The sequence below is a fragment of the Hyaena hyaena genome, unplaced genomic scaffold (genome assembly GCF_003009895.1).
Source record: "Hyaena hyaena isolate Hyena2069 unplaced genomic scaffold, ASM300989v1 scaffold_68, whole genome shotgun sequence".
NCBI classification, from domain to species: Eukaryota; Metazoa; Chordata; class Mammalia; order Carnivora; family Hyaenidae; genus Hyaena; species Hyaena hyaena.
The window spans coordinates 2,112,026-2,138,987 of record NW_024080700.1 but is presented as its reverse complement, the minus strand read 5'-3'; the positions used below and the strand labels follow the sequence as shown (position 1 = coordinate 2,138,987).

At 48.4% G+C, this 26,962-nt stretch overlaps 1 protein-coding gene across 1 annotated transcript in view; it reads right to left on the bottom strand.

Annotated features, from left to right (window-relative positions):
- Positions 1-3,653: 3,653 nt before the first annotated feature.
- AMFR (autocrine motility factor receptor) overlaps positions 3,654-26,962 on the bottom strand; it is a 43,585-nt gene continuing 20,276 nt past the window's right edge. Inside the window, exons 7-14 of the mRNA XM_039232633.1 lie at positions 25,284-25,417; positions 24,340-24,450; positions 16,627-16,817; positions 14,732-14,835; positions 9,703-9,837; positions 7,940-8,023; positions 5,835-6,019; positions 3,654-5,191 (exon numbers count right to left, since the gene is read on the bottom strand). Of these exons, the coding sequence (XP_039088564.1) occupies positions 5,044-5,191; positions 5,835-6,019; positions 7,940-8,023; positions 9,703-9,837; positions 14,732-14,835; positions 16,627-16,817; positions 24,340-24,450; positions 25,284-25,417 (1,092 nt within the window). The 3' untranslated portion in view covers positions 3,654-5,043. The remainder of the gene's footprint in view (positions 5,192-5,834; positions 6,020-7,939; positions 8,024-9,702; positions 9,838-14,731; positions 14,836-16,626; positions 16,818-24,339; positions 24,451-25,283; positions 25,418-26,962) is intronic.

Genomic DNA, 26,962 nt, shown 5'->3' with positions numbered 1-26,962 from the left:
CTCATGTGCTTTGTAGCTTAAAAAAATAAGGAAAAAGGAAAACTCACCATTTCATCCATATCTGTCTTTTTTTCTTTTCTTTTTTTTTTTTTTTTTTTTGGAAATAAAGCAGCATACACATCTGCACCCGCACCCCTCCACCCCTGCCCACCACCTCTATCCCCAGCACAGAGGGGCCCCCAATGCACCCGCAGAGCTGCCCCTCCTGGGGGCCTGGGTCCGAGGGAGTGTGTTCAGGTGGCGCTTCCCGGAATGGCCCCCTCCGCCCACCACCCCCCCATCCCACCCTGCCCACCACCTGCTCCCTCCAGGTTTGCACAGGAAAAGCACAGCTCTGACTGGCCAGTAGCTGCCAAAGAGTACCGAACAAACGTGTATAAATAGAGCCCTTATAGACGACAGTTTTCCCACAACCTCCTTTCTACAGACTCCCTTTATGATTTTTCGTTATTGTTTTCATTTTTGCTTTTATTTGTGTCCTGAAGAGCACGCTGTATCACCTACCGGCTCAGCTCTCACAGCCTTTGGGAAACGGGGTTGTGGATTTTTTTTTTTCCTTTGACATTTTTGCTTCTCGGTCCCTCGGATGCTCCCTTTGTGTGTGCGCCCCTCGCCTTTTCCTTTGTTCCAGTGACCTGTGTCTGCTCCTTCTCATGTGGGGATGTTTGTGCTGCAGATAAAAAGAACAAAAAAAAATTTTTAAATACCACGAGATGGAAAAAAAACAAAAAAAAAATTTAAAAAACAGATGGAATGTAGTGTTTACACGAAAGCCAGTTTTCATGATCAGTCCTATGTCATTTCTACTTTGACTAGTATCCAAACCCCAGACCTCTTCACGGTGTCACTTTTAAGACTTACTATTTGCTGAAGAAGACCAGTCACGGCCATTTCAGATACAGAGGAGGCGAAAAGACAAAACACACAAAAAATAAAAAATATGGGAAAAAAAACTTGAAAAAAAAGGAAAAAAGAAAAAAAAAAAAGCCCACGGGTCTTTCTAAGCCTTTCTATTCCCAATCGGTGAGGTGTCTGTGAGATCTTACACACTGCCAGTCTACTTCTCTGACTAATGGAAAATTCATGTGTAGCTCAATAAAGAGAATGTTTGTCTGTATTCTGAGTCTCTCACGCTCGGGCGTCATTCGGACAGGAGGGGAAGGAAGGGTTTTGACTGGGCCACAGTCACTGGGGAGACTGGCGGGTAGGGCTGTAGGTACCAGATAAGGACTTTCTCCCTGCCCCCCACCCCAATCCCAGACCTTCCCCACATCTGCATCCCCCCTCAGCGCTGCCTCCAAGGGGAGCCAGCTGAGCACAGCCACCTAGGAGCAGCGAGGGCCCAGGGACTGGATGCCCTCTTCCTCCTGGCCGCGGCTCCTCCTCACTAGCTGGTTCCAGGGGAGGTGGGATTGAAGGCCGAAATGGGAAGTAAGTGGTGGGGTGAGGGTGGGGGTGGGGATGGCATGTCATCCCAAACCTCCTGCTAAAACAGGAACCTGTTTCCTCTGGACCAGTGGCCCTACTGCAATGGGGGGATGGGCGGTCCTAAGAATGAGGCCAAGTTGCTTGGGCCTTCTGCACCCGAGGGGTCACACGCATCCGCTCAGACATCTTTAAAAATCTCCCCTACTGAGCCCGGATGCCAGGCACCCACCACGGGTGGATTGCACAGGGCGCCTGAGATCCGCACGGCCTGGCACCAGGAGCCGGATTCTCCTCTCCCCCAGGCTGCAGGCCCCACCACCTGTCCCCTAAGCTCGCCAGGTTTTTGCTGGAAGAACCAGCCAAGTGCTCGAGACTGGGACCTGGAGGGGACACAGCCCAGCAAAGTCCCTGTATCGTGTCTACAGATCGCTCGTCAGCCAAGCAGGTGGTGGCGCTACAGCCGTCCAGGGAAACGGGAGGGCCGGGGACAGGTCAGCTCCTTGGACTCCTCTCCACACACCACCAAGTGGCAGTGCTCCCACTGGCACCCCAAAGGGTGTTTTTAATTTAGTGGGGGTGGCGGTAGAGGTCCGTTGCAGAGAGCCTGGGATCTCAAGAACGGATCGAGCACCCTAGGCCTTCCTCCGCCGGGGCTGTGCCTCCGTCCAGTGCTTTTTCTACCTGCAACCCTCACCCCCGACCTCTTGCAGATAGGGGGTGCCCGCCACCATCTTCAGTGATGGCAAGGTTGCAATCATGGCCACAAACTTGACATGATGCCGGTCTAGGGGGCAAACCAGGACTGAGATGGAAGATCAAAGGACGCCGTGACTCTGTCTACCTGCATTTCCCCTAAAAATGGGCTGTGTCCTAGGGTGTTCTTTCTCAACTTTGAAATGAGTTTTGTGGGTAAAACCAACAGGTTTCTTTGCCTTGTCTCCCTTCAAATGGAAGTCAGGAAGCATTTGGGGCCAAAGAGTGCTGGGAAAGACCAATTCAATGAGAACAAGGAACTTGGAGGCAGAACTTCTGCATCACGGCTTCTAGAAGCTCCATGAGTGATTCTAACGCGCAGCCGGGTTGGAACCGCTTCTAACCTAACAGGAGCAGGGGCGATGAGAGACAGAGGCTTCCAGGTGATGAAGGGCCTTCCGGGCAGGCGGGCGGTTAGTCCTTGACAAGCTTGGCAGCAGGGCCGGCTCCCGCGTCAGCAGGGCGCTCAGCTTGCTTTCCGCCCCCAAGAGGACATCTGCTGGCTAAAGATAAGAGAGCGTGTTGTCTACACCGCCCCGGTGGGGAATCAGGTCCACGTGGCCACCTGGACACCTCGGCTCTGTCCCGGCACAAGACATTGACAAGGACCACCGTTCTATGGTTTGTGAAAGCCTCAAAATTTGGGAGTGGGGGACTACTGAGGATAAAGTGACATGTCAGCAAAACAGGGCCCACAGGAAAATGGAGAGAGCATCACAGACCACTTCCAACAGAGCCCAGAGAGGGCAGGGGGCAGGGGCCACCCAACCAGCACTCACCACGGCGCCGGACCGCGCCTCCTCAGCCGACCAACCTGAACCTGCAGCTTGCCCTCTGCTCCGAGCTAGGGCAGCTGGGCCTGGGCTCGGGGACAGCTGGGACACGGAAGATGTATATGACTGGATGGGGCCCACACCTAATGTAACAAGACCCTGGCCTGGCCTCCCGCTACCACCTGGTGCATCTGTCCCAGATGCCCCCAAGAAGTGACAAAAACCAAGAAACTGCACAGTGCCCAGGATCCTTTGCTGTCCAACTGCAAAACCTAAGGGTGAGTTTAGGACTTCTCCTCTTGGGTCATTTCAAGCTAGGGAAGGCAGGTCTCCGCACTGATCACGGTCCCGCTGCTGTATTCCAAGGTCTCAGGACCCTCAGCAGGCATCTCACCCACTGCCTCCTTCCACACGTCCCTCACTAAGAACACGTGGAATGTGAGGGTCATCCTCAACGTGTGCAACCTGCAAGGTATAAGGATGGGAAAAACCCTCCACAAATGGTACACGCAGAATCGAAGTGGGGTCTAACTTTGGCGCCTCCGAGGAAAACCGCCTTAGTGTCCAGCCACACACAACAAGCTAGAAGAGTTTGCTTTTTATTATTATTATTATTTTTACAATAAAAACAAATAGCTATGCTCTCAGCAAAACAAAACCAATTTTTTTTTAAAAAATCACAGAAATTTACTAACAGCATTTCAAGGTAAGGCTTTTGAAAGATTTATTCAAATAAATTATCTCGGCCTAAACATTTACTCATTGCTCTCTTCAATTACATTTCAACATTCCAAAAGTGTTCAGTTATGTAAAATACATTGAGCTTTGCCAATCATTTTAGATAATACTGGATTCTTCCCCAAAGGACTACCATAAACCTATGTTTCAAACATTCAAAAAAAAATAAACAAAAAACTTAATCCAATAGAACATAAAACTGAACTATGTAGCCTATGATTGCGTGTTTCAAATCCTGAAAGTTAAATGTGGGAAGAATTTGAACAGGTTCAGGCCCTGGGTCCGCTCTGAGGCAGGTGGATTCGGCATCTTACCTTTCTATGTTTAATTAAACTGACAAGAGCAAAGCCATGAAAATGAAGGGCTCTGGGGAAGAAAGACACAAAAGAGCTCTTACTTCTTCAAGAAAGCCCTCCAACAGCGACGTGCTCAGTTTGTAAGGCTCTCCTTTTCTCTGAAGGGACCAGACCCACAGGCCCTGGCACTGCCTAACTGATGTGACCAAGGAACCGGAACCATAAACCAAAGCTCTGCTGCTCAGCCCTTTCGGGGCTGGCCTTCCCCAGGTCTGGGCCGGGGGAGGAGGACGATGGATTACAGGGAGGGGGACAGACTCGCAGGGGTGCTCGTGAGCCGCAGGAGCACCCCTGCTCTCAGAAATAAAGCCGGCTTCAGATCAGGGCTCAGCAATCAGTCCCCAATGGCCTGGGCCACAACAGGTCACCTCCTCACCTGCTGCGGCCCCGGGCTTTCCCCTCCTCTGCTCCACATACCGAACCAAGAGTCACTTTTCCGGGATGCCCCGCCGGTCCAGGGCTCCGGCCCCACGTGCCCCGCCTGGACCGTTCCGAACGCCACGCAGGTGAGCACAGCAGTTTGACAAGAGAAACATCCAGTGGCAGAGTGGGGCTCAGGCCGCACATCTCCACACGGCTTTTCATGAATCCTGCCCCCCACTCCGCCTCTTCCTGCCAGGCTTGGAGCTAAAGACACCAACGTCCGCTGTGACCTCTACAAGCAGCAGTGACCTGGTAGTCGGAGCGGCCTGCTTCGGGGTTTCCGGCTGCCTTCCTCCTCCTCTCGGCCGCCCCCCACCCCTAACAAGTCCAGTCGATGCCAGAAGAGATCATGCCTAGAGTTAAAATGTGCAGTGTTTCTAACGGGAAGAGAAATGTCACATAGAAAGTATTACAAAAAAGGATTAAGTTTGTCAGCTGTCCAAACACTATTCAGACCACATGCTTTATACAGCAGCAGCCCGGCCGAGCCCCTCCAACGGCCGGCAGAAGCGGGGCCGGGCCCTGTGGCGGCGCGCTGCTCGGAGGCGGCGGCGGCGGACGGCCAGGGAGCGCTAGGACGTCTGCTGCTTCTGGAGCCTCCGTTCGGCGGCCGCGGCCAGCATCCTCCGGCGCAGGGTCACGGGGTCAGACGCTGTGCCTTCTGCCGAGGGGCAGCGCTCCGAGGCTGCGTCGACCTCAGAACTTCTGTTCAGGAAACGCCTACAAAACCCAAAGGCCTCACGTGAGGGACGAGGGACGCTCTGGGACACGCACACGCAGAAACCCACAGCTTCTCGGGCACCTTCGGGCGGTCACTCGGCACCAGCCCGTGGAAAAGACACCCGTCCCCAGACAGAGGGGCAGAGGCTCTCGGCACCGGGGAGGATGCCGGTCAAGCGGTCGCCCGGCCTCGCTCTCTCCGGCCACCACAGGGCCCCCCCCCCCAACCCCCCACGCTCCAGCTGCAGCCACAGCAGCCAAGAGGGTGGCCTGGGAGCGGACACCGGGCCGGGGCCGGCCTCTCTGGGCCTGTTTCCTCAGCCCCACTTCTCACGTGGATGCAGTAACGGCGCTCCCTCCGAGGGTTCGGAGCAGCAGAAGCACCTCCGAGGGCCCAGGACACACCGGCATGCGGGTGCTCCGTTATAAGTGTGGCCGAAGACGCGCACGGGAGGCCCTGGGAGACCACCAGTTAGGTCCGGACCCTTTGCTTTCCCAAGAGAGGTTTGGAATGTGAATGTTTCTAACGGGTTTTCAATGTTGGAATCTATTTGAAAAGCCAGGATGGGGGCCTGACGAGGGCCTCCGGGCCACCGGGGTGTGACCGGAGACCTGCTTGAGTGAGGGCTGGGGCCGGACGTACTTGCGAGCCTGCTGCAGGAGGTCATCCTTCCGCTGCACCAGCATGCGCTGCCTCTCGTCAGCAGACTTGGAGAAGCGGCTGCCCCGGGCCTCGAAGTCCTCCCCCTCGCTGGGCTCCGCCTCCACCTCGCTGAAGTCCAAGGCCTCCTCCAGCCGAGGACTGAGGTCTAGCGGCACACGTGCAGTCTGGGCACAGAGGAAGCAGGGGGCCGCGGTGAGCACAGGCCGCCCACCCCGAGCGCCCGCGTGTTCTTCTGGACCCCCAGGGAGCCAGGAACCACCAGCATATGCCTAACGGCCGGCGTGGGCTCCCGGAGGGCTGCTGCCTCGGGCTTGGGCACCGCTAAGGACAGCACCTGACTCACGCTACATGTTCAAGACCAGTGAAAGTGTTTGTAGATGATCACCGGTATGAATAACACAGGCACCTTGAAACCTTACTCTCGGAAAACAAGGGTTAACTCCAAGTTTACATTCTGGGAATTTACAGCTGTTTCTGCTGCTAGATGGGACGGGGGATCTGTCATGTAATGCCTGTGATACACCCACACGTGTAGCACACACGTGTGCATGCGTGCACACACCCGTGGGGGGTCACGTGTCCTGTCCTATCCCACCCTCCTCCTGAGCCCCACCCTGGAGGAGGCAGAAAGAGCAGTTGGTAAATGGAGGAGACGAAGGAGGGAAACGGATGCTGCCCGCCCCCCCCGTTCTGCTGGCTTCCAAGCAGCCCGAGCTCAGGCAGGTACAGACCCCGCATTCAGTACCAACCAGCACAGCTAGTGCCATGCTTGTGCCACGTCGAGGCTTTTCCTAACCAGGCTGTTATCCAAGGACTTCATACGTCTTAAGAACAACCAGAAACACTATACAGCACGTTCCTTGTGAAACAAGTACACTCCCTTCACTGTGCTAGGAAAAGTTCAGAAATCTCCCCACTAACTACAAAAACAGAGTTGGGGATCAGGACAGAAATGGAATGTGCTCCACCCCCAGGGGCCCCTGGCCAGCCTAGCACTCAAATCTAAGCTGGGCCTGCTATGCCACCCAAACACCCAGGAAGGCAAAACTGAATTCCTTCTTCAGCACCCAGGTGCCACTTCACAAATGCTGCGTAATCCAGACGTGGATTTGGGCGTGAAAAATTTAACTCAGCAACGGACTTGAGAAAGTCTAGTTTCTCGGGCTCCCTATCTGCAGGGAAAAGCATGCAAGGAGTGAGGTGAAAGCAGCTTCCGTGGCATTCATCCGTCAGAGCAGCTACTTCGGGAAGACCCCCGAACGACACTGGTGGACAAGGCAGCCCCCGCGTCAGCCTCACACCAGCCCCTCGTGTGGGAAGCCCCACGTCACAGACACAGAAGCACAGAGACAGGCTCATTTGGGGTGAATACCAAGTAAAATACTTTACTTTCCAGAAAGTTTCTGGAAAGTGTGGTGATTAAGCAAATGGGAATCATTTGGGTGTGAGCCAGAAGCCCCAGGCTGGGGGGGCTGAGAGCATGGGGCAGGGGGGCACCTCTGGAGACTAGACAGAGGAGCTGCCTTCGGAAGGGACGGCCACCTCGACTCACCCGAAGTGGATATCCAGGCCGATCTGGCTCTCAAGATAACCACACCCGTCCCCACCCCTACCCCGCTCAGGGCGTCTCATTTGCGTGAAGTGCACGGAAGCACTTGGAAATGCTGAGCTGGCCAATGGAGGTGTCGGGGAGAAGACTTCGGCGGCTTCAGCCAGAGAGAGCCGAGCCCCAGTCAGTCTCCGTCTGGGTTCGGAGGAGTCCCATCACCTGAGTCCTGGCCGCGCCCGGCTTCCCCCTGCCCCTCCTAGGGCTATGGCTCAAGCTCCAGACGGCAGGGCTGGCCTGGGGACAGCACGACTCGTTCTCCAGCTCCCAAGGATAAGGCCCAGGGGGCGGGCGGCAGGCCATGGCGTGGGCACAGCTGGGCTTGCTAACCTGACACAGCGCGACGATGTGGCACAAGGCCTCTCTGACACCCCTGCCCAAGGCCTCACAAACATCAGGAGCAGGACTTGAAGGCCACCGCTGGGCACCGCATGACGGCCCCGCCCCGTACACTGTCACCCCCGCGTGCACACCTTACCTGCACAGAAGCCTCTCCCTCCTCCTGGTCTCCGTTTGGCCTTTCCACAGGACTGTTCAGCGCGGGCCTGATGCCGTCGGAGCGCTGCAAGAGACAGAGCACCACAGGTGGTACAGAGCTGCCCAGGGGCTTATGGGACAGGGCCAGGGAAAGCCTGGGGGTGCAGAGGGAGCACTGGTCCCCAGCACAGTCTGGGCTTTTGATAGAGTCTGCAGCAGCAAAGAAATGAAGATGCTACTAAGATCGAAGAGAAGACAAGGGAGCCTGAGCCTGAGTTATCAACTGGCTCTGCATTCAGTGTCTCCTCAGGGACAGTGACCGCACGACAGTGACAAGTCAACAGCAGGGAACACTGAACACTTGCAGAAACCCAACATGACCATTTAACACCCTGTAAAGTAGGTACTGTCGTCCTTCCCATTCTTAGCTGGTCTGAGATCTTGGCCAAGGCCGCGGACGCTCCGGGGCCCTGCCCTTCTCCTTACTGGTCCTGCCACATCAGTGCTGGCTGCCCAGCTTCTGTCATTCACTGCCCAAGAGCTCACTCTGGTTTCACAAGGTCACTGTGCACCCCACCCCCTCAAGCAGCCGTCAGCCAGCAGATGGCATATAAATGCTCCTGCGCCACCGCTCCGGAGGCCCCGGTGGGATCAAGCTCTAGGCATCCACGACGGTCACCTGCTAAGTAACAAACCCTTCCTGGCAGCCTTCCCCCACTGCCATCTCGCAGCCCCACCTGCTGCCTGCGCTTCCTGCAACCTTCCCAAATGAACCCCTGGCACTCGAATCCTTGTCCCAGGCTCTGCTGCTGGATAATCCAAAGCCAACAGTCAGGTCAGATAGGGAAGGACAGAGAAGGCAAGTCTAACATCAGCCCATTTGACTCCATGCTCTAGGCTTGTTCTCTCTTGAAAGATTCTCAAGTATTAGGATTTTATTAATAGATTTCCATATATTCTTATACATGAAGGTGAGTAATCTCTTGTTAGATGACTCACTGGTCACGTACATATCCCCTGGTTCTGCCAGAAAGCTTGCTTCAAAATGTTAATACTGCATCAAATCACTATTGTACATCTGAAATTACTATAACATTGTATGTCAAATCTACTTCAATAATCAACATGAGAGTAAATAAATCAAATGTTAATATTTCTTGTACCCATCAAAGAGGTTGTACAATGGGCCAGGAAATGTGACCTTTTAAAAACAGAAGTATAAGCATCACTAGCCATTACAGCTATGAAAACCCCACCAATGTGCAAAGCCAACGAGAGACAGAAGGTATTACGTCCTAGAGCTGGGGGTCAGCTCTGGCCTGCAGCCAGATGCACCCTCCACCTACTTCTGTGAATAAATGTTTGCTAGAACATGGTCCGGCACATCCTCTCGCACACTGTCCGTGGCTGCTGCAGCGCTACGTGGCACAGCTGAGATGTGACCACGGGGCCGCGGGACTCTCAGCGCCTAAGCCTATCCGCCCTTTACAGAGAAAGGTTGCCGATCCCTGGCCGGAGGAACCAAGGCTATGACCTCCTGGACGGGCGAGGGCCGGCTGACCTGCGGTGTGTGTCTGCATAAACACTGCCCAAATACTCTTGTCCTGGTCTTAGTCTGAGCCTCTTTGACGGGCCTCTCCTCAAATAAACTTTGGAAAGTGAGGAACTTCACAGAAACCCCTCCTCATATCGTAAGAGTTCATCTACAGGATTAAATCTCTGTGAAGACAGAATCCACTTTTCAGGCATAAAACCCCAGCATACCTGTGTGGGAAATGGTACTTGAATCCGTCCTTCTAAAATGTTGTCTGTTGTTATTTCTACCGAGCGTGTCAGCTGGAGGTCCTGCAGCACAAGGTGGTATGGAACCTGGGGAAACATTTCTTGAATCTGATGAGCCTGTAGGAACACAAATACGGAAGCCTTGGAAACGTTCACCTCCAACAGTTACTCCTTGGCGCCGTGCTGCATGTCAAGCTCTGGGCACTGAACTTGGCATCCTGCCCTGAACACACAGGCAAGGCGCCCCTCTACTCTGCTGGCCACCATCAAACCTCACTCATTCTAGCATTCGTCCAGGATGACAAACAGGGAGCTTGGGACAGCAATGATTTCAAAATAAAAAGAGCACAGAAATCCAGCTGGATCCTGAAACAAGTTCGACTAGAATATTCCAGTTTCAAAAAGTATTCATTTTAAAGCTCAGTATAAATCAGGTATAAAAACATGTTCTCCTTAAAGAATAATGCCGAAAAGAAACAGACTTCTGATACACACCCACATGGATGAAATTCCAATGCATCAGGTTAAGTGAAAGAGCTTAGCTCAAAAGGCTAATAAGCACTGTATAAGGACATTCTAGAACAGGCAGAATTAAAGGGACAGAAAACTGGTAAGTGGTTGCCAGAGGTTGAGGGTAGGGAGAGGAATTGATTACAAAAGGGCACAATAGAATCTGGGGGGGGGGGGGGGGGGTGGCACTCTTCTATACATTGAGTATGGTGGTGGCCACACCATCGTAGGAGTTTGACCAAATACACAGCATTGGATACCACAAAGGGTGAATCTACCCTATGTAAATTATACCACCATCCAAAAAAAAAAAAAAGATTATAAAGAATGTAAATTCGTAACACTAGAGCTGTGGGTTTCAAACCATGCTCTAGAAACGTCTCTGAATCTGCCTGGGGTTCTGGGCGGCAGCCTGTGTCTGGGGAAGATGGTACAGGTCTCCAAGCACACCACCACCCATATTCGCATCAAAGGCCCAGATTTTGTTTCTCAGGTATGTGTATCATCTTACAATCCTTATGCTCATGGTTTTATTGGTGGAAAAGCCCCAATGATCAAAAGAACAAAAAGAGCAGGAAAAATGTGATTGCTTTAGAGGCATAGGGAAGTCTATGACCTTATATATACCTTATATACACCACCTTATAATTAGCTCCTCAGGACATAGTGTTATAAGGGCACAAGGAGGGGAAGGCGCCCAACATCAGGGCCTTGAGTGCAAAGACCAGGGTGAAACACACACAAAGCTTCGCTTAGTGTCACTGGGGTGAGAGGGCTAGAGAGGCAGAGCCCAGCAGCGGGACCCACGCCCCCTCCCCCACCAACTCCTGGGTCCCTCAGGGTTTCTACGAATGGGAGCTGATCACTTTCCCCCCAGGTCAAATGAACACTAAGTGGAGAAGAGTCTGTAAAACCTAGACAGTCAGGTAACATTCTTCTCCACTCTTCAACAGCTTCCCCTCATTGCCCAAATAGTGGCGTGCCTGAGATCCATTTCCCAGACCAAAGCTTTTCTTCCAGGAAACCCAGTGAATTAAATATTGGATCTTTATAAAAAATGTATGATTCTAGTAAATTGATTATGCTAAAAATAGGCTATTCCAATCCATCCTAGAGCTGGACAACGACCAGCCAGGGCCTATCAGAGAATTCTAAACACACCAACCCCAAGAACAATTCTTATTCCTCGAGGGGTACGTGCCCATCATTCTGACTGTTTAGGGAGCAGGTGAGGCAGAGCTTTCAAAAGCTGCCAGACCCTGAAGCCCACACGTGGCGCCTGACACGAGCCGGTGGGTGGCCGCCACACTGCAGACCATCTATGCCACTCACACACACTGCCGACGTGGCTGAGGGCCTCCCTGAGGAAGCAAGAGCCAGCAGGAACCCAGGCCTTTTTCCGTTATTATTATGGTCAAAAACATACAACCATCTCAACCATGTTGGAGGGTACGGTGGGGCGAACCATATACATACGGCCATGCAACAGATCTCTACAACTGTGCTGCCCTGCAAAACTGAAACCCTGAACAGCGACTGCCCACTGCCCTCCCCACCAGCCCCTGGTTCTAATTTCTGTCCCTAAGAGCGTGACTAATCCAGATCCATCACCGGAGTAGAACGTGCAGTGTTTGTCTTTCTCTGATGGTCTTATTTCATTCAGCAGATCGTCCCAGAGGCTCATCCATGTTGGAGCAGTGATGAGGTTTCCTGCTTTCTACAGGCTGGCTAATACTCCATCGTATGCACGTACTATACTTTCCCAATCCGTTCATCCATTCTCCTGAGGACACTCAGGCTGCTTCCGCCTCCTGGTTATCACAGGCCAGGCCTTCCATTTAAGCCACATCTTAGTGACGCCCTGGAGCTACCTCGCTCCCTCCTAACAAAGGCGAATGCCTCTGTCCTGCTCCGGCTCCCAACCCCGTCCTCTAGTTCAGAGTCTTTGCTCTTTCATCTTTACTTTCCTGTTGGTGCCCCACCTTCCCTCTCTCCCTCTAGCAATCATTCCTATTCGCACCCCAAGCATGCTTCCCAATCGATCTTTAAGATAAAGACCCATGGGGACTCAGAAGACGCGAGAACCGAGAACAGAGACTAGAACCTTCACGGCCACGCCCATCGCAGCATGGCGTCCGACAGCCCAAAGTGGGAGCAACCCACACGGACACTGGCGGAGGGACACTTAAGCGACGTGTGATCTCCCCGCACAACGGAATACCGTTCGACCTACGAGAAACTCTGAGCCCTGCTACCACATGGACAAACTCGGAGGGCGCTGGGGCCAGTGAAGTGAGCCAGTCACAGAGACAAACTGTGATTCTGCAGCTGTCCCTGGGCCGGGGGCTGGGCGGATGGACCAAAGGATGGGAGTGTGACTCCCCCGGATCCTCCCCGATAGCTTCTGAAACTTGCATATAAAGGACCTGCTCAAAAACCTTTGAAAAAAAAATTTTTAAAGAGCCAAAAGCTCCCCTGACACGATAACCCTCGCCAGTTACCACGTCTACTGCTCCGCTCCCTTTTACAACGCGCCACGGGACGCGGTTTCTGCAGTGCGCACTCCCTTCCCCACCCGCCCTGAGTAGCCATCCCTCAGGCCACGGAGACAGCCTCTTCCTCCGCAGCTAACCAACCGCCACACTCGGCCAAGTCCAACACGTCCTCCTCCGACCTCACCTTCTAAGAATCCCCACACGCTCGCCTGGCACCTTCTCCCGGTCTCCCTCCTCCTCAGTCACCACGTGGCTCCTCCCTCTCTGCCAGCCCTTGGCACGGAGGCCTCTCCTCCTTGTGAGCCGCATCCTCTCCCAGGAAGAGACTGCTCCCGCCTCCAGGAGCGCCTGCAGACCGAGAACTCCCAGCGTCCACCTCAAGCCCGACCGCTTCCGCGAGGCCCAGACGCCTACGGGGCACCTACGTGTGGACGGCTCACCTCCTGGGGGACAGCCGAGGCCCTGTCCTCAGCCCTGCTTCCGCCCATCTCGGTTCGCAGGCCCACCGTCTGCTCTCCCAAAGTAAAGTGTTGTCGAGTCCTGTCAGCGCATTGTCCCCAAGTGTCTTCAAGCTGCCCCTTCTTTTCATTCTTACTGCCAACGCCCTGGTGCACACCACCATCTTTTCTCACCTGCATCATGGCACAGCCCCCTAACTAGGCTCGCTGCTCCCATCCCTGCCCCTCTATAACCCGGTCTCTCAGGAGCAAATCATTCTTGTAAATGTCCCGTCAGGTCCCTGTGGGAGGAAAAAGGCCTTGAACAGCCTTCTCATACTTGAACTGCGGCCTACTAACCCCTGCCAGGACCCGGCTCTGCAAACTCAGCGTGTGTCACAACTCCTCAGACTCCTCCACTGAAACAGCCCTTACAAGCTCCAACTCCGCCTCACTGCCGGCCTTACTGCCTTCAGAGCGCCCGCGGCATCAGCAACAATCTTACTTGTCTGTGTTTATAACCAGTCTCCCCAGCTGGAATCTACACTTCCTGCAAGTGGGGCCCACATCCACCTGGTTCCCGTGGCAGGTGCTATGCAACCCTTCACACTGCGTTGTGCCGGTTGCGGGAGCAGGCTCGCAGTACAGACTTGTCAAGTAAATAAATACATCAGGATAAAGGAATGAACGAACAAATGAACTGGTGCCTCTCTGAAGGATGGAGCAGGCTTACCGGGTCAGCCGGCAGCCCTATCTAAGCAGAACTACAGTAGTTGGCATTTTAAGAGTCCCGCATTCAGCGTCACAACGAACACTACATTGCAATGATAATGATATGTTTCTCTGAAACAAAAATACATGCCATATGGCAGAGCTTTAGAGAAATACAGAAGATATTTGAACAGTATCCTTGAGTTAACAGTCTGCGTGCCTCCGTTATCTCAAGGTATATAGATATATGCATATACCCATAGACGTGTGTGGGTGCGTGTGTGTGTACTTATTTGGGAGAGGAAAAGGGGGGTCAGGAAAACACATTTAGCAGGCCTCATACAACTTTTAATAAAAGGCCCGTCATCTTCTCCAGTCACTAAGTCTCCTTATATTTTTGGCTCAAATCAAGCAGAACCCCAAGACTGGCCTAGATCACAGCAGAGCGAATATAGCAGCGCTCAGAAATGGACAGATGATCTGCCATACAGCTAAACCAGAAGTGGGGTGTGCCTGCGGGGCTCAGTCAGTTAAGTGTCTGACTCCTGACTTTGGCTCAGGTCATGATCTCACAGTCGTGGGATCAAGCCCCACATCAGGCTCTATACTGAGCGTGGAGCCTGTTTTGGGTTCTCTCCCTCTCCCTCTCTCTCTCGTTCTCAAAATAAATAAATAATATTTAAACTGAAGGCTGGTTTCCAAAGCAATTTCAAATTTTAAAACACATGAACTGAAGTGGTCCCAGTACCTATGTAACAGGCCCCTGAAAACGCTGCTACTTGGACAGAGTGGAGCCCCTGGCACACACAGCGTCCAGCGCCCCCGGGATCACTAACCACCCCAAAGCGCGGCCCTTACCATCGCATTCAGCTGGGAGTTGCTCGCCTGCGCGATGCCTAGGATGTTGGTGGTGTGCATCACCTCAACGGAGAAACTCGGCAGCCAACTTGCGATCCGGGACCCTAAGACAAACGAGAACCGGTGCAAGTTAGAGATCTTGTACCCTGTGTGGTCCGGCCTGGGATCGGCCACTCTGGGACCCCAGCTGGTTCCCCTGTGCCAGGCCTTTTGTTCCAAGTATTTCACATGGATGAGCTCACTGAATCATCGCTGTTTTTACCCCATTTTACTCTTCTCAGAGATGACTCGGTTCCCGTGGTCTTTCGTCCCGAGGGTGCTCACAAGTCAGATGACTTGCCCAAGATCACACGACTTAATTACGGTGGATTTGCAACCAGACACCCAGGTTCCAGACTCCCTCACCACTAGGCCCTCCCGCTTTCCAGAGGCCCTGAACCCACAGGTCACTCTGCTCTCTGCCTGGCACAGAAGGAAAGCTTTCAAGGCTCTAGGGCTGCTATAAGAGAGGGGCTCATGCTCCTGTCACGCTGTCCACAAACCACCCATGTGGAGACATCAGTTTCCCAACTGTTATCATGAGGTATTTTCTACTGCATCATGTGATTTAAAGACCTTGGTTTTCTGACTCGATTCGAAATTCTTTTCAAGGAGTCCCACGACACAGGATTGTGGACTAAACGCACCAAGAGATCTGCTGCTACTGCCATTTCCCCAAGAAAAGGGGGACCCTAAGTTAAAACACCCCCAAGTATTGGCTGTGCAATCACGTGATATCAAGCCACATGTTGAGGGGTTATTTTGCTTTCCTTCACAAAAAGCACTGAGGCGTGGAATATAAAAACAGGTTCCATGGCTGTCTCAAGTCTTGCCCAACAAAAATGTGGCTGTTAAAAAACTGGATTCTTATTTCATGTAGTTACCAGGGAGAAACAAAGTTGACTTTTCTATTTGACTATATTTTTAGTAAACATTCATAGAGTAACAGCTTATACAGCTGGGCCCCAAGTGCAAGTGCAAGATCTGCTGGCCTGTTTCAGAAGTCCTACCTGGGAGAGGTCTTAAGCGACAGCCAACAAAGCGGCTGCCTCTCAGCCCTCCGGCGCCCGTGGCCCAGCCAGCCACGCCACCTCACCTCCCAGGCTCAGTGACAGGACCCGACAGCCCCTGATCCTCCCATGAGGGGTCTCACCAACTCTCCATGGCTCCCACCATGCTCCACCCCCAACAACTCAAATCACAGATGAGAACAGCAGCCCTCCTAACAAAATCCCAGGGATGCCTGTTTCATGGTAACAATATGAATTCATGGAACTCAGTGCTATCGGAAGGGATGAGAATCCGCAACAGCTTATTGCAACATGAATTAAAGGATGATCAACTAGCCCCTGGTGTGGGGCCCATGGCTTCAGAATTTTAAGTAGGGTTTTTACTAAACTCCTCTCAAAACTGCTGAGAGGCAGAATATTCATATTTTACGGATGAGAAAAAGGTTCCAGCTCTGATTCTGCTCACTGGTACTCACTGTAAAGTCTACTCAATGGCCCTTCATAAGTACTACACTGATGCAATAAATTATCATCAATGGTTAACTATCATTAAGTGTGGTCCTCATAGGCCTGGCTGAGTTCATATTCATTCTTCCTCCTCCTCCTCCTCCTCCTCCTCCTCCTCCCCTTCCCCCTCCACTTCCTCCCCCACCCCCATATTCACACACAATCCAGCAAATGCCTGGCACAGAGTAACTCCCCAGTGCCATCCATGCCTACTGAACATTTTCAATCGAGATGGAAATATTTCTATTAAACTGGCCTACACAGGGCAATTTATAATTAAACGAGCATCCCCTTAGGGGAGAAAACCCCTTAGGTATGGTTTTAGAGGTTGAAACTAACCATCAAAATGGAAGAAGTGATTGTGTTGGTTTAAGCGAGGTCGGCCTTCGGCGGCTGCTACAGGAACCAAATTCTCATCCAAGTTCTCTCCTTGATGGTCCTCCCGGACCCGGTTATTGTCAGCGATATTAAGAGACATTCTGCATGTTGGGCAGGAGGTGTCTTGTTCTAGCCAGGAACGAAGGCAGGAGCTACCGGAAAGTCCAAAATAAGATATCCTTAGCATTTTATGAGAACTCATCAAAAGTACTCTGAATGTAGCAAATATGCTGCAACTTTGGCTTCTATTTACCAATAGTGAAATTTAAATGTTGAGAAACATCTGTTGACAGTAACTTTACTCATATACTTCTAGTGTGTTCTGCTGTGAACGTTAATCCATCAACATACGTGATCACTTACCGAGCGCCTGGTCATGACCCTTCTTCAATAAGACTCCATCACATCTTCCTTTCCAACTCCATTGACTACTTCAAAATCCATGTGGCTGAATCACCCAACACCCTAGCCTCTTATGTCTTTGAAACTTCTACTCCAACAATCTGTTCTCACTCTACTTTAGCTACTCACTAACACGGTCATGATCTTGGCCTTCTCTTCAAACTCTTGACTTCAAAGATGTCTAACTACAGCTCCTCTACTTCCAGCTCACTCCCAAGACCATTATTTGCTAAGAGCACATTTGCTGAGGTACCTCATCCAGCATCACAACCCCTATGTCCTCACGCCACCCTCATCTCACTTACTTATGACCCCTCCCTTACACCTGCCACATCAGCTTCTCCAGCTCTCTGCTTTCCCAACAAGGCTGGAAGCTTCTTCTACCCCCTCTTTCAGAAGATGACAATACCCTAATTATGCCAGACATGATAACTACTTGTGTTGTCATTAACAGGAAATGTATTAACAAAATCAAAAAGTTTGGATGAAGTGATCTCTAAGTTTCCTTCCTATTTTATAACAATACATGACCTTTCTTCTAAGATCTCAAGAAGGCTTCCCACCCCATAACACGTTATCTTTCTTCTAAGAGTTCAAGGAGGGACTGAATAAAAAGTGCTCACTTCCTCAGTGTCATTTTTAGTTTCCAGGGACATGGGCACATATAAAGTTATGAAAGAGAGCCTTGCCCTAATGTGATGATCCCTAGAACCTCTGGGAACTTATCAGTACTTAGGTATCAAAATTCTCCCTGAGGCCAAGATGGAGCCACATCTGACTATCTCCGCACAGAAGAGTTTATGACAGTAATGTGACAAAACACTGAAGGTGTACAGCCAACGCTACCACATTTGAAATATACATCAGCTATAAATAAAGTACTTGTTTGCGATCATTTAAGTCAGCCAAATCAATGATTACGTATTTTAAGTTTGTTTCCTTTTCTCATAAATAAATAAGTAGATAATTAATTAATACAAGTCCACTTCCCTAATGAACACCCTTAAATCACACCACCCGTAAAATTAGCCCTGTGTGGGACTACCAAAGGATGTTAAGATCCTGGGCGCTCTCCAATAATGCCACATTGTGACACACTTTTCAGAAGCAAACCTAATTTCATATTCTGTGAAAACCTCCCACATTAAATATAATAGCCCTAAAACTCCTAGGTGAGGACTAGATACAGTTGCCTTAAAAATAAAATGTTAGACTTTCACAGCTAAAGAAACCAAACTTCAGAGAAAACACGTATTTTTCTCTCTAACTATAATACTACTCTATCGAAAGAGTATTTCTCCTCCTTCTAAGTGATACCTCAGTGTAATGGAATATTTGCCGGACTCTGAATGAAAGCTTGCAAAGACATCCTCTATCAAAACAAATTATCTAGCTATACAATCTGCTAGAATCTAGACATTTAGTCTTATCACAAATTAAAACAGATCTGCCCTTGATTACTGCAGTGTTAAGCCCTGACAGACAGCTTTTCTTTTTGTAGTGCAAGTGCCTGCTTTAAGCTTTGAAAGCCTGAGCTCCACTTCAAAGATGACTATCTCGAATGCACACACTGCCAGCCACATGACTAAACAAAGAGCCAGCCCCATCTCCCTTACCCCCGTTTGTTTTAGAGATCTTGGTTGATTTTGAAAACTGATCAAGTGGACAGGCTGTGTCTTCTCTTTCTGTGCTTTAAACTCCTATTCCTATGTTTTAAATTCACCAAGAAAGCATGAGGCCATGAAGCCCTAGGCTTCTGCCCTCCACCCTAATAAAAGCAGCCTAATAAAAGCAGAACCCCGGCCTGACACTTTCACCCTACCCACAATCTCATTGTGTGGCCCCAGTGCGCTATGTGCTCTCTAAGACCTGTGACTACAAACTTTTTCCCTCAAGTTTAATAAGAACCACAAAGGCCAATGCAGCCCCGATACTGATTATCGACAGGCTGAGACCAGCATCAAACAACTATCATCCCACAAACTTGCTCCCATTCTATTAACCAGAGCTACAAAGTAGGGCAAACCAAGAGGTCCTATATATGTGTTGTTCATTCAACCAAGGCAGATGAGTGTTTTAAAATTAAACCCTTGAGCAATTAGAAAATACTGAGACAAATGAAATAAAAAACATAATATACCAAAATTTATGGGATGCACCAAAAGCAATGCCTCAGAGACTTTTATAGCTAAAAATGCATAGAAAGAAAAAAGATTTCAAATCTATAGCCTAACTTTAGATCTTATGAAACTAGAAAAGAGCAAAGAAACCTACAGCCAGAAGAAGGAAGAAAATAATAAAGATTCGAGCATAGGTAACTGAAAATAGAAAACAGAAAAACAATGGAGTAATCAATGAAACCAAAAGCTGGTTCTTAAAAAAAAAAAAAAATCAACAAAATTGACAATTCTTACCAGCACTAAGAAAAGATATAAATTATTAAAATCAAAAATGAAAGTATGAAAAAAAAAGAAAGTAGGAACATTAATACCAACCTGACAGCAATGGTAAAGATTATAACAGAAAACTGTAAGTAATTTTAACCCAACAAATCAGAGAATATAGATAAAATGGGCAAATTCCTACAAACAAAGAAATTACCTAAAATGACTCAAAATAGAAAACTGCCAACAGTAAAGAGACTGAGTCAGTAAAAACGTCTCCCAGAAAGAAAAAACCCAGGACCAGACGGCTGCACTGGTGAACTCTACCAAATATGTGAAGAAGAATGAACACCAATTCTACTCAAAATCTTCCAAAATATAGGATAGAAACCTCCCCATCGTGTACTATGAAGCCAGCATTACCCTGATTTCAAAACCAGACACAGATACCACAAGAGAATTGCAGATCAGTATCTCTTATGAATGTAGATGCAAAAATCCTCAACAAAACACCAGTGAACCAAACCCAACAGCACATTAAAATGATCACATACCACAAACAAGAGGGATGTATCCTAGGAATGCAAGTGAGGTTGAACATAAGAAAATGAATCAGTGTAACATACACTAGAACAACAGAAAAAAAAAAAATAGAAAAAAACAAGATGATAATCTCAATAGAGGCAGAAAAACCATTTAACAAATCTGACCACTCTTTCATGATAAAAACATTCAGCAATTAGGAATAGAAGGCAACATCCTTAACATGATAAAATACATTCATGAAAAACCCACAGGTAATCTCATACTCAACAGTAAAAGATGAAAAGCTTTTTTCCTCCAAGCTCTGGAACAGACAAGGATCTTGTTTTCACCGCTACTATTCAACACTGTACATCAAGTCCTAGCCAGAGCAATTAGGCAAGAAAAAGAAATAAAGACTTCCAAATAATAAAAAAGTAAGTAAAACCAGCTCTATTCGCAAATGATATGATCCTACTATAGAAAATCCCAAACAATACACACACACACACACACACACACACACACACACACAAACTACAACAGAGCTAATCACTGAATTCAGTAAAGTTGCACAGTATAAGAGCAATGTGTAAAGATCAGCTATGCTTCTACACAGCAGAAATGAATAATCCAAACAGGAAATTAAAACAATTCCATTTACAACAGTATCCAAAAGCACAGAATACCTAGGAATAAATGTAACCAAGGAGATGAAAGACTTGACACTAAAAACTACAAAAGATTGCCAAAAGAAATTAAAGACTATCTAAATAAAAAGAAAGACATCAATGTTCATGGCTTGAAACACATAATATTCTTATAACAGTAATACTCCCCGAAGTGATCAACAGATTCAACACAATCCCTATTAAATTCCAATGGCCTTTTCTGCAGAAATGGAAACATGGATCCTCAAATTCATACAGAATTGCAGGGGCCCCAAACAGTCAAAACAACATGGAATAAGAAAAAGTTGGAGCACTCACCATTTCCCAGTTTCAAAATGTACTACAAATTCACAGTAATCAAAAGAGCATAGTACTAGAATAAAGACAGGCATGCAGGCCACTGGAATTGAGAGTCCAGAAATAAACCCAAACATCTATGGCCAACTGATTTCAACAAGGGTCCCAAGACCATACCATAAGGAAAGAAGAGATTCAACAATTGAGACAACAGGACAACCACATGCAAAAGAATGAGGTCAGACCCCTCCCTCACTTCATGTACAAAAATTAACTCAAAAAAGGGGCACCTGGGTGGCTCAGTCAGTTAGGTGTCTGACTCTTGGTTTCGGCCAGGTCATGATCTCACGGTTCATGGGTTCAAGCCCCACACTGGGCTCTGTGCTGACAGCTCCGAGACTGGAGCCTGCTTCAGATTCTGTGTCTCCCTCTCTCTCTCTGCCCTTTACCCACTCATACTCTGTCTCTGTCTCTGTCTCTCTGTCTCTCTCTTTCTCTCTCAAAGACGAATAAACATTAAAAAAATTTTTTTTAATTATCTCAAAATGGATCACTGACTTAAATATAAGAGCTAAAACCATGAAACTACTAGAAGAAAACACAGGGGTAAATCTTCATGACCTCGGATTTGGCACTGGATTCTTAGATTTGACACTAAAAGTATCAGCAACCAAAGAAAAACATAGCTACACTGGAATTCATAATAGTGAAAAATCTGTGTGCATCAAAGGACGGTGTCAAGAACCTGAAAAGAAAAGCCTACAGAAAGAGATATTTGCAAATCATAACATCTGATGGAAGTTCGGTATCCAAAATTTATAAAGAACGCTTACAACTTATCAACAAAAAGACCAAACGACCCAATTCAAAAAAGGGCTGAGGGCTTGAACAGACATTTTCCAATAAGATACACAAATATCCAACAAGCACGATGCTCAACATCAGCAGTCATTAAGGAAGTACAAATCAAAATCCCAACAAGATACCACTTCCCACTAGGATAGCTATAAAAGAGAAAAATAAATGTGAAATAATACATAGTGTGAAGAAATTAGAACCCTCGCACGCTGCCAGTGGGATAAAAAATGGTGTAGCTGCTGTGAAAAACGGTTAGGTGGTTCCTCAAGAAGGTAAACACTAAAATACATAGGACCCAGAATCCCACTCTTAGCTGTATAGCCCAAAGAATTAAAAACAGGTACTCAGATACTTGTTTACAAATTTGATCACATTATTTGCAATAGCCAAGCAGTAGAAATAGCCCAAAAGCCCATCAGTACGTGAATGGGCAAATAAGTTAATTATTATAAAATTATCATTTTTTAATTCAGCCATAAAAAAAAAAAAGGAATGAAGTGCTGATATTTGCTGCCACTTGGGATGTGAAACCATTCTGCGCAGTGAAGGAAGCTGGTCACAAAACAAACACAGGATTCCTTTTCTATGACCCATCCATAACAGGCAAATCCACAGACACAGAGCAGATGAGTGGCTGCACGGTGATGGAGGAGGAAGAAATGGCGGGTGATTACTTTAAGGAGTGTGGGGTGTTATTCTGTGATGATGAAAAACTTGCGAAACTAGAAAGAAGTGGTGGCTGCACAACTTGGTGGAATGCACTAAACGCCACTGAACTGCACACTTTATGATGTTAACTTTTTTTTTTTTTTTTTTCTGAGAGAGACAGCGTGAGCAGAGGAGGGTCAGAGAGAGAGGGAGACACAGAATCTGAAACAGGCTCCAGGCTCTGAGCTAGCTGTCAGCACAGAGCCTGACATGGGGCTCGAACCCATGAACCGTGAGATCATGACCTGAGCCGAAGTCGGATATTTAACCGACTGAGCCATCCAGGCGCTCCTGCAATGTTAATTGTATGTTGCATGAATTTTGCCTTAATCAAGAAAGCAAATCCAAAACTTAACCTAATCATGCGCTTTACATTTCTTCAAGACCGAAGTACACTCTTGGAGTTATTCTTCCCAACCGCCTCCCAGCAACTTTGGAGAAATGTGTGTGGATTCTCAGGTCTTCCAATCTCAACTAATAGCAGTGCTAGACATGCATTTGCACAGCCGCAAAACCAGAAGCCCTGATAACCATTCCTTTCTCACGCCGATCCCATGATCTGTCTACTGCTCCCCAACCCCCTCCACCACTGTGGCCCAAGTTACTCTCAGCACATGCCCGAACTACTGCGGCCATTACTAACTAGTGCTCCTGATCTTCTTAGGCTTCAAATCTGATCCCCAACCCCTCCTAAACCCGTCAGTGACTTCTCCCCTTTTCCGCTGGCCCTCAGGCCCCTGCAGGCTCTAGCTCCTGCCTGCTTCTGCATCAGCAAATGCCACTCCTTCTTATAATCCAAGTCCCGGTCGCACCGGTTCTTCTCCCCTTTCCTCCACACACCTCATTCCGTCCTGCTAGAGGATCTCTATCCTTTTGCTGATTCAACTCCCACTCATCACCGAGAGTCACTTCGTCCAGGCTTGAGTCAGATTCCTTTGCTACAAGCTCTGAAGAACTACGTTCCTTTCCCTCAGAGCACTTAGCTCAGTTTATAATTATACATTCAGAAATGTGCCTGCTTAATTCACGTTCATCTCCTCTGTTAGGCTGTAAGCTGCATGAAAGCAGAGATCATGTCTGTGGTTTCTGTGTCACCCCCAGACCCCAACACAGCACCTGGCACACAAAAAATTCTCTCAAAAATGTGTTCGGTTCTGATACTCCAGCTCCAAACCCCTTCCAGTATTAAAAAAGGAGAAGAAAAATTATTTGGTAATCTAAAAAAAGGAAGGTTAAAGATATAAAAATGAAAACTTTCTTAATATGCAAAAAAGATCACTCCCTGGGAGAGGAACAAACCTGTCCCCGCACAGAACTGGTACAATCTTACGGATCTTCTGAAGATCCTGTGTTGTTATCCCTGATAATACAGTCACAGCTCTTCTGGACTGTTCCGCGGTCCCGGTCCAGTCCCCAACTCAGCCCACTGCACTGGCGTGTTGTTCTGGTGCTGCTTTTGCACACTGGCAAAGTGGAAAAATATACATTCTCTTGCTCCAGGGAGCACATGAGCTGTTTGAAAGCAAGGATTCCCCCCATTCCTTTCTTTTAAATCTTACAGGCATATTTGTTCTATTTAAGAGCTAAAATTGGCAAGGAGCATGAAGACAGTTAGCAGACCCAGAAATTAAGATGGCGGACTTGTGAGTGGGGAATAGTCCTGCCGCGTAGGAATGGGGCTGAGGGGCAGAGGAGGACCGCGCAAAGCTCCCCCGAGCCCTCACCACCCGCTCCACGGCCAGCCTGAGGTAACGTCCCTGCCTCCTCTGCTAGGCCTGGTCGTGAGCCAAGCACAAACACCCACATGCACTGGACAGGACAGCAGTCCCTACTTGTGGAAAAGGTGTCCACAGGGCAGTTTCCTCGCGGCCTGCATGGAGTCCCAGCAGATGGCACAGTCGTCGTTATTGACAGCCAGCTCCTCTGGAGTTGCAACCGCAAACCTGGAAAAGACAAATGTACCAGCAGACGGCGCTGTCAATTCCACACACGTTCATGGTGTGTCGCTTTATAAACTTCGCTCTTCTGACACCAGGTACGGAGGAATCTTCCCTAAAATGTTCCCGACCATCAAAAATATTACACCTGCTTTCTCTTCACAGCCCATCAAAAAACAAGAAACTTATACACAGAAACTAACTCTGTCTTAACAAAAGTGCCTCTTAGTTCCTTCCACATAACCCATTAGCTAAAAATGACTTGAGAGAACATTCTGGGCAAACCCCCAAACAGCCAAACTGTTCCCCTGGACACAAAAAGGATAGCCGCTAATCTCACACTGTCAGGCCTGGTTTACCCTCAGGTTGGCGAGTGAGTCCCTCCTCCGGTGAGAGTAAGAGTATGTGCGTAAACATGCGTGAGTATGGAATAAGTGAGACCCGCTTCATAAACTAGAGCGCAGAAGCCCAAGGAGGCCTCTGCTTTATACCAGTGACGATAAAACACAGTAAGAACCACCAAATATTTACCGAGTAGCTACCGCATACCCATACGGTACCTGCACTGTCCCCTGATCCTGCCCAACAGTTCCAGGAAGAAAGCTCTGCCATCACCCCTGGACAGGAAGCAACTGAGGCACAGAGATTTAAATAAGTTACCCCCTAATCACACAGCAGTTCCGTGGGGATCCACACCCGCAGTCTTCCAGAGCCCCTACCTACTCTCCTCACCACTTCCTAAGTAGTTTACAAAAGCAGTTCTCGTGTAACCTGAGATCCGTTATGCGGAAAGATCTAAAATGAGTGCACTTGGGCAACATCGGCTCATGCTCGCTCACCTGGCTTCCATGTTCCCAACCACACGCAAGTAGTTCTTGTGCCGCCGGATCCGACGCTGCACTTCGTGGAAGAGGTAACGCAGTTGCATAAAGATGACCAAGCTGGCCATGGATAACCAGATGTTGCCAAATAACTGAACAAGAGGAAAGAGAACAGAATACACCATCAAGAACAAGTGTGAGCTTGCTGGTGACGAAGGGAGGTGTGCAACAGAAGCTTTTACCGCTGGAAAAGCTGAACGGGAACAATCTTTCGAGAAGCAATCACATGTATTTACCTCACGACCGTAAAGCATGCGCACGCTCTCTGGCCTAGCCATTCTATCATCAACTATCTTTTCTCAGGAACTAATCGGAAATTTAAAAGCTTTATGCACAAAGGTGTCCATCCATGCAATTATAAAAAAAATAAAAACAAAACAAAAAAAACCCCAGCAAATGCCCAGCAGGGAATGGGTTGGAAATTCGTATAATACTATATAGTCACTAATTATATTTATTATAAAGTTATGTATTAACATTATACAATATTTTATGTAAAACCTTTTTAAAGATTAATTACATGGGAAAATAAGCAAAAAAGCCAAGATAAAACTACCTTAAAAGAACTAATATGTGGGGTACCTGGGTGGCTTAGTCAGGTTAAGCAATTGACTCTTGATTTCGGCTCAAGTCATGATCTCACAGTTTGTGAGATCGAGCCCCGTGTTGGGCTCTGTGTTGACACCATGGAGCCCGTTTGGAATTCTCTCTTTCCCATTCTCTCTGCCCCTCCCCTGCTTGTTCTCTCTCTCTCCCTCTCTCTATCAAAATAAATAATAAACTTTGAAAAACACTGCTATGTGATAAAAATTATGTAAAGATGTGAAATAGCAAACAATTGAATACAATTAAACATCCATAATGAGGGTTAGTTAGTTAAATTGTCATACATCTATATGATGGGATTTTTATACTGAAGACATTACATTGGTTTAGAACTGTGGCTAGGGGAGCCTGGGTGGCTCAGTCGGTTAAGCATCCAACTCTTGATTTCAGCTCAGGTCATGATCCCAGGGTTGTGGGGCCGAGCCCCAGAGTCCTGCTTACGACTCTCTCTCTTTCCCTCTCTCTCCCCTCTGCCTTCCCCTGCTCTCTCTCTCTCAAAATAAAAACATTAATAAAATTTTAAAGAAAGAACTGTGGTGAGGACAGGACAATAGAGATAAATACATTAGCTAAAAATAAAGCAAAACTGAACTCCATGTCTAAAATATGATCTCAATTTATGACTGGATATATCTGAATATAAAAAGAAACAAAAACATACAATAAAATGTTAAGTTATCTCTGGGTATTTGTTTTGGGGCGAGGGGATTTAAACAACAACTATACATGTTTTTTTAAAGTATGTTTTCAAAGTTACTTTCAAAGAAGCAGACTTTGAAATGTCCTGTGTTGGGGCACCTAGGTGGCTCAGATGGTTGAGGCGGCGACTTTGGTGCAGGTCATGATCTCAAGGTTCATGGGTTTGAGCCCCGCGTTGGACTCTGTTGGCAACTCAGAGCCCGGAGCCTGCTTTGCATTCTGTCTCTCCCCATCTCTCTCTCTGCCCCTCCCCCACTTGCACTCTGTCTCTCTCAAAAATAAATAAACCTTAAAAATTTTTTTTAAAAAAAGAAAAAACGAAAAAAAAAGAA